We start from the raw sequence: 12,201 nt of genomic DNA, 5'->3' as shown, positions 1-12,201 counted from the left end.
CCTTTCTCTCTCTCTCTCCCTCCCTCTCTCTCTCTGCCTCCCTCTCTCTCTCTCTGCCTCCCTTTCTCTCTCTCTGCCTCCCTTTCTCTCTCTCTGCCTCCCTTTCTCTCTCTCTGCCTCCCTTTTCTCTCTCTGCCTCCCTTTTCTCTCTCTCTCTCTCTCTCTCTCTCTGCCTCTGACAGCTGCCTCTGCCTATCTAGAAGTTGAGCCAGCTGTACCCGCCCCCTCCCCCGTCCGTTCCTCCAGCCAGCGGTGGAGGATCGGAGGGGGGAATCCCTGCTGGGAGCTGTGAGTGACAGTCACGGCTCTCTGCAGGGATATGATTGAGAAGTGAGCGAGCGACGGTATGTGTTCGCTCACTTCCCGATTTATTGAGCCGACCTGTGACAGCTTTTCATTGTCACACGTCGGCTCGAACTATGAGGGAGAGTGATTTTCACACACCTCATAGTTCTCCTTTTTAATGTGTGTGTTATAAACCTAGAACAGAAGCAGAGACACCGGCACTCCAGATTTAGTAGGCAGAAGTAGGCAAAGGCTTTGGTATGCTTTGCCTGATGAAGGGGATCCCTTGCGACCCCGAAACGTTCGTTGTTTGTTACTATGATGCACGTCAATAAATATACTTTTTTTTGCCTACTAAATCTGGAGTGCCGGTGTCTCTTCTTCTGTTCATGATTGTTACGGCTGCCACCCGTTGACTGCCGCAGCACCCATTTCCTGAAGGGATTTTTGCGGTTAGGAGTGCGATGGGACCATGGACTTTCTATGTTATAAACCTAGGACAGGCAACTAGCAGATCTCTTATCTGTTGTAAAACTACAAGCCCTAGCATGTCTTGCCAGCTGCACGGCTGTCCTTAGATCCGTAAGGTAACATACCACAACAATTTGAATGAGGCCTTTATGGGAAATAGCTATTTAGATATTTACTTTAACATGAAAACCCATCAAATCTTTATTTAATAGGAGCAGGGTGCAGTAACTCACAGAGACCAATCAACTAACCCAATTGTGACTCTCCCTTCAGGTTTATACAGCTTGAGAGCGGCCTTAGGGTTCTGCTGATCTCTGATATGGCAGCTGCCGGTCACACTGACTCTGATTGTTCTGATGAAGACGATGATGATGATGAAGAAGAAGAAGATGACTCGGAGGAAGACAGTGAGGAAGAAGGGGACTCTGAAGGTGATGAGGAGGACGATGAAAATGAGGAATCGGACAGTTTGCATGCAAGAGACAAGAAAGGCTGTACAGAGAAGCTGGTATTGTTCTGTTATTATGTCACTGATAGTCTGTTTATATGTGATTTATGTTTAGGAGTTTCTCATCTATCCAGGTCCTTGTATAGCTGGTAAGTCACATTCAACTGTACTTGATCTGTAATGTTTTTTATCCAAACAACTTCTTCAGTTCTATTGAGTGTCATTAACATACCCTGGTTTTTAGCCTAGCAGTTACATTGGTCACCTTAAAGGAGAACTATGTCTTTAATGGATAGGTAAAACTACCAAGAACAAAATTTAGTATAGTAAAGGCCCCTTTCACATGGGCGGTCCCGTTCGATTTTCAGTTGGAGCTGATCAGAAACCCAATATAACTCAATAGATAGCTGGATGTAAACGGACGTGTGTCCATCTACATCAGTTTACTCCCGACTGTCTACGTACTGAAAAAAAGTAATTAAAAAAAAAAAAAAAAGCAACCTGTCTGTCCTGATTGTGATGAATCAGTGGTAATCTGATGTAAATGGACACTTGTCCTCTTACGTCCGGACTCCACATAGATCTAAAATGGGTCCGTACAGCTAAGTTTTTTTTATTTTCATCCGTTGCAATATGGCGGAAAAAACTGAACAGACACAGATGTCACAAGAGTTCTGCTCTTATCAGCAGGGGATCTGCGCACAGATCCACTACGAATCGGAAAGGACGGCCCCTGTGCAAAAGGGGCCTTAGTACAGAAAATACCTGTTGATCTTGAAAGGAATGCAGGGTCTTCATCCTTGTGAGCTTAACTGAAAGAAAAAAAACTATTATCTGTGTTCTGTTAACTACATTTGAAAGTTAGGAAGTGTGGTATTCACAGGGTTACCAGATGGAAATAAAGAGAGAATGGAACAATCTCATCCAAGTCCCAGTAATCTGCAGTATATATATTTTTCAATTTTGTTTTTGGGTTTAGATATGCTTTAGTCAAATGGAATATGTCAAGACATATGCTGATGTTCTAAGAACACGATAGGAGGTGTGAACATTTGTAAAAACAAATGTTGAGTGAGGATTCCTGCAGCGCAATTAAGGAAAAATGAAAAACTAGAATTGTAACTGCAGCAGCTAAACTGAATTGTATGAATTCTTCAATAATCCAAACTACAATAAAAAATGTCTGAGATGTCAGTCAGCACGCACAACAAACTTCTTGCAAAAATCCAATGATTCCTATAATACAAAAAATGCCTCCACTATAGTCCACATCAGTATGTCAGTATGCAGTCAGCCAAAACAATGTATCCAACCGTGTTTCTGATATAAATGTCTTGTGTAATATATTGTAACAACGTTCTGATAAAAAGTAAGAACTTGTAGAGAAATAATCCTCTGGGTTGAGTAATCGGTATTGTGAACAAAATAACAATCTATTCGCACTCGCTGCAGTCGGCTTCTTTATAAATAATGCACAATAACACAAATAGCTTGTAGTTCTATCTCCTCACCGCACAGCCCAGTATCTCTGATCAAAATGTGTAATACAGTAAGTCACCGTATGGGAAAGCTATGCTGTGCTCCAGCTTGTCAGAGGCGGCTGGCATCCTGACGGGTATGCGGTGAAGATGTAAAAGTCCTGCTAACAGTTTGATGTCACTGGTCAGGAAGCCAGGCTGCCTCGCAGTGTCACAAGGGAAGTGAAGCCAGTGTTCTTCCGAGAGGACACCGGCTTCCCAGGCAATCAGGAAGCCGGACTCACGGTTGCCGTTATCGGTATTTGGTATCAGCGAGTACCGTAAAAATAAGTATCTGTACTCGATACTGAAAAACCGGTATAGGTGCATCCCTACTTAAAACCATAGAATTATATGAGTGTGTATTGTTGTTATTATTATTATTATTTTCTTTTTTACACAACTTTAAGTATAAAGGCCACTTCAGGCCAAAAGACACCAGTTTCATATGTCTGCCCCCAGGGCCGGTTCACACCACAAAGTCCGCCTTTCAGTGCTTTCGGCCTCTGGAACGCAAGCCAGCCAGCTCCCTGCGTTCAGGGGCGGGAGGGGGCGTGGCGGTGCATTGAAGTCAATGGCACCGCAGCCACGCCGATCGGCCGCACCCGGAATGCAGGCACTTTAGTGCTTGCGTTCCGGTCCAGTGCGATCTGCAAAAATAGTGCTTTCAGTATTTTTGCAGATCGCACTGCACTGGAACGCAGGCAATGTGCCTGCGTTCCGGGTGCGGCCGATCACGCTGCGGTGCCATTGACTTCAATGCACCGCCACGCCCCCTCCCACCCCTGAACGCAGGGAGCTGGCTGGCTTGCGTTCCAGAGGCCGAACACACTGGAACATGGACTTTGGGGTGTTAACCGGCCCTCAAACCTTTTGAGAAAAACTACCTTCCCTACCTATTCTATGCTCTACAACATATTTTTGCCAAGACTGTAGGTGTACATAATAAATTTACCCAGGTGAATCAACTACTGTCTTCTTGCAATGTACCTTTTCTGTAATTCCAGCTTTGGGATCACTGATTTGGGTTGTCTTTTAGTGGTGGGGTGATTTTTGCTTTACAATATAAAAGTTTATCTAAATCCAAAATTTTTTTTTGTTTTGGGTGGAGTAGGGAAGGATTTGAAGGCTTTCAGGTTTTATTGTTGTACGCTGTATGCTACAGGACAGGAAGTGAAGGTATATCTCCCCAATGGAACACCGATGCCAATCCCTGCTCTATCCAAATTATAAATCTTTACTGTATTTACTGTACATATATACTGTGTTTGTTTGGCTATACTGTGACATTTTAATTGCTGTGTGTTCTATCAAAAGCTCCAACTTGTCAATCTCCAACTACCTCACTTCCGGTGCTCAGAAAGACTGGAGCTATGTACAGTTGTGGTGCGAATGCGCGCATAGCGTTTTCAGAATATTCGCTGAGTTTGCCACCTGCTGAATATTGTTTAAATGCAGCTGTACAGAGCTCCGGCAGTCTTTGTGTCTTGCAGTCTAACGCCGTCTGGTTGAAATCTCCAACTTGCAAAGTACCCGGCAGTGAGGTAGTTGGAGATTTCAACGAGTTGGAGCTTTTGATAGAACACTGGGTTCTTGAGGGATTTTGATTTCTGCAGGTTCCTGGGACACATGCCATAAGCTTTGCTGAAAACTCTTGCTTTGCTTCTTTCTCTTTAGTCTGCAGCTGCACTTTGCATTGGAGTAGGAAGTTTCAGTGATCCGGAGGACCTGCCGGGATTGGCACACTTCTTGGAACATAGTAAGTTTTGTGCGTTGCATTGGTTTATGTAGGTTACCCACATATGTTGGTATATTGGTGGTAAGACAGAATGAATCAATAGGGAAAGTATCCTCACAACCTTCTAAAAGCTAGTGCAGGTGCATTAGACGTGAGGGCGCCGAGGCACATTCTGCCGCTACAGCAGAGGGGGAGAGAGAGGTGAGCGCTGACTGCCGCAGGACCGAGGGTAAGGTGAGTTTATCTTTTTTCAGGCCCCTGGAGAAAAACAAGCAGGTAAAGCTTGCAGTGCGGGGGTAGCCACATTCCAAGGGTTCGTTTTTTTACAGTTACTGGAGCGTCCCTTTAAAAGAAACCTTGTCACTAGACATTCAATTACATGCATTCTATGAAATAAGATCAATAACACTTTTCCAGTCAGCTCTTTGCTTTTCTTGCAACTCTTCGGCCTCCACTGGTATCTGACACTTCCGGTGTGTTGGATACATGGTCCCCTGCTGTTTGTTGTGGTTTACCCCACTGCTACATCACTACAGGAAATGTTAGTGACATAGCATGCAGTGGAAGTTACTACAGTGCCCAGGCATCTGACAAACCTGGAAAGCGAAGTGTCATTGTCCACTGGAAATGTATTAATCGGCTTATTTTACAAGATGCCGGGGATTTAATATTTTAAAGTGAAACTCCAGGGGAAAAAAAGTTATTTTTAAATTGTGATTGGTTCAGAAAAACTATGTTTGAGGATTTGCTTTGCCAACTATGTCAGGAGGGCGGCTGGGAATGCTAAAAAATGTAGTTCTATTCCTGCACAATACTAATGTCCGCTGCGTCACTTTCTCTAAATAGATGAGGGCAGGGGTGGGTCAACCACGGGATCTCTCCTCTCGCCCATTCACAGTAAGCCTTGTGTTCAGTGAAAAGAAGACATGGCATTTTGTGACTGGATGAGGAGAGAGGAAGGGGGAGAGCGAGCAACTCTCCTTCCCTGTGCATTAGCTGGAACTATTAGTCTGAGCAGCAAAAGCTCACTGCTGACTCTTTTTTTATTCTTTTTTTCCTGCACAATACTACTACCTTGGTTAGCATCCCCAGCCAGATGTAGTTGGCAAAGTAGTAAATATGGTTTCCTGGTGACGCTGTCACTTAAGGAGTTTTTGGCACGATGGCATTCATACAGCTTCGGTTTGTATCGTTTTGCAGTGGTGTTCATGGGCAGTGAGAAATACCCAGATGAGAATGGGTTTGATGCTTTCCTTAAAAAACAAGGCGGAAGTGACAACGCCTCCACTGACTGTGAACGCACCATCTTCCAGTTTGATGTACAGCGGAAACATTTCAAAGAAGCTTTGGATCGGTATGTTTTCGTTAACCCTTCTTGGCACACTTCTTTTTAAATTCGTGTCGTTCTTTTTAAGGTGATAATCTCAACAATGTAGTAGATTGAGTGTTTGTCTTTGGAAGAAAGCTGGTCAGTAACATGGGATGATATGAGCTGGATTCCATGTACACGGCTAAATACACAAATAAAATACATATATGGGAGCAGTTCCAAAAAAAAAAGTTTGCATTCTGAGATTAAACTCCTCTGCCACACAGCACAGATCTGTCTGTCAGGGCAGGCAACCTGATTTCTCACTGCTCCAGTTCGGTAGCATGTGTAGGTCTCTTTGTCTCTTTCCCACCCCCACCCTGTAACTGGACAGTGAAAGGAGAAGCAGAAGACAGATGAGCTTATCTCTCTGTCATTTTGCTTTCTCCTTCTATCAGGAGCTTGCACTGCAGCACAAATACTTGGCTCCTTGTACTGCTTCTGTCTCCCCCAGTCTGAACTCTGTACCAGGTCAAATTCAGTAACTTACACTATTTTCATTTATTTGTGTGTTGTATCTGCCTGGAGTTAAACGTTAAGAGTATAATTCTGCCCTGAAGAGAACCTTTGCTGCTAGTCTGTTGTTAAACAGCATAATGTAAAGGAAAGGTTCGGTACAAACACAATATTTTTAACCCCTTCGTGACTGACGACGTACAGTGTACGTCGCCAGCATCGGGGCTGTTTAAACAGACTCCCGGTGACTTTTGCCGCCGGGACTCTGTTTAAACTTGTAGAGCCGACTGTCGGCTTTACAACAGAAGCGATCCTGGCGACTTACCTGTCGCCAGATCACTTCTGTGTCCCGAAGAAGGGGACACGTGCGATCTGCACTTCAATAGCTTATTTCCAGTGTAAAGGTGACACTGGGGGTCTTTTGGACCCCCAGCATCACCTTAAAGAGTACCTGTCACCACCATCTGCTATCACATGGGGGGGGCTTGTAAGCCCCTCTATGTGATAGCAGTCAAAGTAAAGTTAAAAAAAAAAAAAAAAGCTTTTTCAATAAAAATTAAATAAAATCAATATAATAATAAAAAAAATTTTTAAAGTCCCCCGCGAGCACGCGCGTCGCCACGTAAACACGCGTCGGGTGCGCCTACGTATGAAAACGACGAACGCGCTACACATGTTGGGTATCGCCGCGCACGCCGGAGTGAGAGCAATAATTCTAGGGCCAGTATTTTGTTGTATCTCTAAATTGATGACCTGTGGGGGCTTTTAAAGCGTCTTCTATTGACTTTTTGGGGTACTGCAGTTTTTCGCCGTTTCACGGACGCACGCAATTTGTAACCTATGCATGTTGGGTATCATTTTACTCGTTGTAACCTCATCTTTTATATGTAATTTAAAAAATTGGTATTTTGTTGTGTTTTGGGGCATTAAATTAAATTTTTCAATAAATGTTGGGGTTTAATAAGGAGTTGCGCTAATATTGCGCAACATAAAAATTTGCAACTACCACCATTTTATTCTATAGGGTCTTGGCATTCAGAAAATATATAATGTTGGGCGGTTTTAAGTCATTTTCAGGCCTAAAATGTGGAATATAACATGGGTGCAAAAAATTAAAAAAGGGCCTCAGTCATGAAGGGGTTAAGGTATATGATTAGGAGCTGCACATCACCTTCATGACCATTGCAAGAGTAGAAGGTAAAATAATTGGTAATATGTTCTGAATCTAGAAGTTTTTAAAGTATATCATTGTTTAGACCCTTACATGCCACGTGTCTCCTCAGATGGGCACAGTTCTTCATTTCACCACTGATGGTCCGGGATGCCATTGACCGTGAAGTGCAGGCCGTGGATAGCGGTAAGATTGGTTATCTATATTTTGCCATTGTGAATGTTTTTCTTTTGTCCACCAGTAAGCTTACTATATACCAAAAAATAAAAATTCTTTGTGATTACTTCAGAATATGAGCTTGCTCGACCTTCAGACTCTAATCGTAAGGAGATGCTTTTCGGGAGTTTGGCAAAACCTGGTCATCCAATGGGCAAATTCTTCTGGGGTGAGTTCAAAACATTCTCATATGGTGCAGCACTTCACTGATGGAAATTAGTAGTAGGTGGTATGTTATATTTGTAACTTTAAATCTCATAGTATTTAAAGCCTTGGTTCTCAACTGGTGGGTCGCGACCCCGTGTTTAGTGGGTCTTCGCATGCCTTCCACTTTTCTAGGTGAGAGGCTCCTCTGCCTCCCCCTAGTGCAGCACTGTCAGTTCTCATGCCAAGCAGCCATTCAAAATATGCTGCCCGGACGCCGAGTGTCAGCTTGAGGTGGGATGAGGCTGTGGCTGCGAGGGAGCTCCATCCATACATGCATTGCTTACAGCTCCCTCACATGTCCTATAGAGGTGCCTATACCAGAGTGACATCACATTCTGGCTCCTGGCACCTCTACAGGGCGCAAAAGGGAGTTATACAACCAATGCAAATATGAATGGCGCTCCGCCACACTACGCACACTGGACCCCAGGATAAGGATCCACTCCATTTTCTCGTAAGGTAGGAAGACTGGATGGACCTTAAAAATAATTTTAGAAAATGTTAACATTTTTGGTGTGTGTGAGAGAGATTGTCTGTGGTTGTGTATGTATTTCATTGTTTTTGAGGGCCCGTTCACACTAGTACAGTGCGTTAATCAGACAGTACCGTGCGATTAGCGCAATGTAACACGCAATCGCACCTACCGTGCATTCTGGGGTGTGGGAGGTGTGTTGCATTGCCATTCATTTGAATGGTACCCCAAACGCACCTCCCACCCGCATTTTGTATGTCCGCAACAGGAAAGCACAGTACCCTAATGCCATGTGTTCCATTGCAGTGCGACTTGGGTGGTGACTTAATGTCCAAGAACAAATGTGGGTCCTGAGGTTACTCAGATAGAGAACCACTGATTTAAATGATCTCTGGAAATTGCAACTCCTTGTTTTAATGCATGGTGATTCAGCCTGCCAGTGAGATACTACCTCCACCACTCACATTGGTCTCTCTACAGTATATGACTTTCAGCACACACTTAAAGTGGTATTAAAGGCTATTCGTTTTTTACCCTAATACATTATCTGCATTACGGTAAATGCCCCGCTACCTTTTCTTTGCCCCCCAAACGCTAAAGGTGCCCATACACCTTACAAATATCGGCCGAATTTCATTTGCGATCGCGTTTTCGTCCGATTATTCGTAAGGTTGAGGGGCAGTCTGCAACCACAAATACTATACAATCACACGACATTTGTTGTTCCAGTACGCTAGAGAACTTCTGTCGATCGTACTTATTTCGCAAGGTTGGTGGCGTTTCCGTACGTCAAAATTCGTACGATTTAACATTGCTCATGCGCAAACAAACTTTCTTTGGGATCTCTCTCTCTCTCTCTCTCCTATTGTATTGCTTCTAGAAATGAAGAAAATGTATCTTTACAAAGCTAGAGCAGTTCCACCTAACTTAAGACATCCATTTTATGTGACGTTTTATTTCTCGTGTTTGCAGGAAATGCACAAACGCTGAAGTATGAACCTCAAGAAAAGAATGTAGACACACATGCTCGCCTCAGAGAATTCTACAGAACCTACTACTCTGCCCATTACATGACCCTGGCTGTACAGTCTAATGGTATGTGCTGATAGACGCATGACTGATATGTGTGTGACTTCTGGCTAAGTTAATGAGGTGAAGGAAATATTGTCTTCTTTTTTTTTTGTTCTGTAGAGACCCTGGATACTCTAGAAGAATGGGTGCGAGAGATCTTCTCTATGATTCCATCCAAGTATGTACTCAGAAATAAATGGGTGTAATATAGTGTAAATGGCCTTGTTTGTGTTCTGATTGACTTTACGTTTAGTGGTTAATTAACTAATAATTATATACAGCTCCAAGCTCATTGCAGGTCTTAAAGTAGATTTCCTAAAACTGTTTAAAAAAAAAAAAAGTAATTTTTATTTCGAGTAGGAAGTGATTAGAACCCCTGGTGCGTTTTTTTTACCTCGATCCGGTGCTTTATTAGAGAGATTTTCCCCTCACTCAAAACACCTGAACAATCTGATTGGATGCCGGCATTGTTCAGGTGTTTTGACAGCCAGTGGGGCCGACTAGCAAGATACTGAAGCTTGGCCCAGTGGGAGATTCCTCCATCAACACAGTTTAGGCTGGGTTCACACCTAGGCGTATTGAATATGCGCGTTTCTACCGTGATTCGCGGTAAAAAAAACACGCGACAAACGCGCATTTCCGAGGGCTATTTGGCTGTATCCCAATGGAAACGCGCGACAAAAACGCCGCAAAGAAGCTCATGTACCTTTTCAGGCGTAGGCCGTTTTGTAGCGTGTTCAGACGGGTTGAAATACGGCAAGGTGTCAACCATACCCATAGAAAACAATGGGATTTTCATGTTTGAGCGTTTTGTAGAGCGTTCGTAGAGCGTTGAACGCGCTACAAAACATACAGGTGTGAACCAGGCCTTAGAGTAGATGGAGGAATCTGTGGCACTTTTTCCATCTGACCATCGAAAATCTGCAGATCATCTATAGGTGTATGGGCAGCTTTAGACTTTGCTTTTGTTCAGATGCACCTGAAATGTAAATAGCTGATTTTAAAGTGTAGTTCCACATTTGCAGTCAGTAGTTATGCTTTGTGACTGGGAATATGTAACAAATATAAAGCAATTTGGCTGCAAATGGTGAGATGTACAGTAATACCTTGGTTTACGAGCATAATTCGTTCCGGAAGCATGCTTGTAATCCAAAGCGCTTGTATATCAAAGCGAATTTCCCCATAGGAAATAATGGAAATTCAGATGATTCGTTCCTTGTAATCCAAAGCGCTTGTATATCAAAGCGAATTTCCCCATAGCGAATAATGGAAACTCAGATGATTCGTTCCACAACCCAAAAATATTCATATAAAAAGGATTACAATACAGTACTGTACTATAATATATAATTCAAAATATAAAGACAAATAAACCAATTACAGGTACCTATGTGGCTGGTGTGAGGGGGACAAGAGAGAGGAGGATTATTGTGTAGGACGACTTTCACTATCACTAACGGAATCACTGCTATCTCTTGGCTCAACGGAATCTTTTTCATTTCATGAAAACCTTAGCAAGGAATCTATCCAATGTGACATTGCGTTGTCGTTAAACAGACTCATCGCTCGCACTGCTACAGCCTTATTCGGGTGGCGCTTTTCTACAAAATTTTGCTCTTATTGCAAGACATTTGCTTGTATATCAAGGCAACATTTTTCAGAAATGTTTGCTTGTCTTGTAAAACGCTCTCAAACCAAGTTACTTGTAAACCAAGGTATTACTGTACTTTAAACTGAAACTTAATTTGGGCTTTAAGTGACATTGTGAATGTGGTTTGCAGTTCTGCTTCAAGTACAGCACAGAATGAAGTGGTATTACAAAAAAGTGTTGTGTGACAGCGACAAGGTTCCTCAAAGAATGTGTGATATTCGGTTCGACGTTTCAATTATCCTTGCCCCCTACCCACCATGTTTGGTGGGTGGGTATGTAAGATATGGAAATCCTTGCGCACTTAGCTACAACTTAGACCAGGATTGGCTGAAATGCATGAGTGTCGTTAAGGTTTTTATCCTGCATTTGCTATGAAGAAATACAATTGCATCATGAAACTTTCAACAATGCTGGCTCTGTGTTCACTTGGGAAGAACTGTTGCTGTGCATTGCCTGTTGCTGGCACTGTTTTATCTCTGAATAGATGGACAGATTTGACTTAAACTGTATGCAACAGAATGCCCACCATATAGATCAGGGGTAAATCTCTGGCCCTCTAGCTGTGATGAAACTACAAATCCCATCATGCATCGGTCTCTTGGAGTCATATCTGTGGCTGTCAGACTCTTGCAATACCTAATGGGATTTGTAGTTGCACCATAGCTGGAGGGCTGGAGTTTGCCTACCCCTGATATTATTGTTCTGTATATGTTTGCCCGCCTGACTGTTTTTTAAGCATTGCTTGTACGAAGTTGGCTGATGTTACTTGCATATAGTTTTACATTTTGCTCGTTTTCTTGAACTTTATGCTTTTTATTTGTTTTGTGTCGAAGCAAACTTAAGATCCTCTTGAACCGCTTTATAATGTCTTTATCCCTTTTAGCGGTTTACAAAAGCCTGATTTTAGCCACCTGACTGAACCATTTGACACCCCTGGCTTCAATGCCTTGTATAGAGGTAGGCATTGATCGTTGATGTTTTTTTCTGCAAATTCTAGTTCTAGCCCATGTCATGCAGAGCACTTTTAACTGCTTAAAGCAGAACTCCAGCCAAAATCTTTTAGTCATACCCACAATGGGTTACACTTCCAGCCCGATGCGGATATGAGAGCTGCAGCTCTCATAAAGAA

At 43.0% G+C, this 12,201-nt stretch overlaps 1 protein-coding gene across 1 annotated transcript in view; it reads left to right on the top strand.

Annotated features, from left to right (window-relative positions):
* NRDC (nardilysin convertase) overlaps positions 1-12,201 on the top strand; it is a 48,700-nt gene that overhangs the window by 2,506 nt on the left and 33,993 nt on the right. Inside the window, exons 2-9 of the mRNA XM_018552502.1 lie at positions 1,030-1,264; positions 4,399-4,480; positions 5,660-5,813; positions 7,568-7,641; positions 7,745-7,840; positions 9,323-9,445; positions 9,542-9,599; positions 11,956-12,029. Of these exons, the coding sequence (XP_018408004.1) occupies positions 1,030-1,264; positions 4,399-4,480; positions 5,660-5,813; positions 7,568-7,641; positions 7,745-7,840; positions 9,323-9,445; positions 9,542-9,599; positions 11,956-12,029 (896 nt within the window). The remainder of the gene's footprint in view (positions 1-1,029; positions 1,265-4,398; positions 4,481-5,659; positions 5,814-7,567; positions 7,642-7,744; positions 7,841-9,322; positions 9,446-9,541; positions 9,600-11,955; positions 12,030-12,201) is intronic.

Source organism: Nanorana parkeri, unplaced genomic scaffold, assembly GCF_000935625.1.
Source record: "Nanorana parkeri isolate BGI_ZX_2015 unplaced genomic scaffold, ASM93562v1 scaffold89, whole genome shotgun sequence".
NCBI classification, from domain to species: Eukaryota; Metazoa; Chordata; class Amphibia; order Anura; family Dicroglossidae; genus Nanorana; species Nanorana parkeri.
The sequence above is the reverse complement of the archived record's forward strand: the minus strand, read 5'-3'. Positions and strand labels throughout refer to the sequence as shown.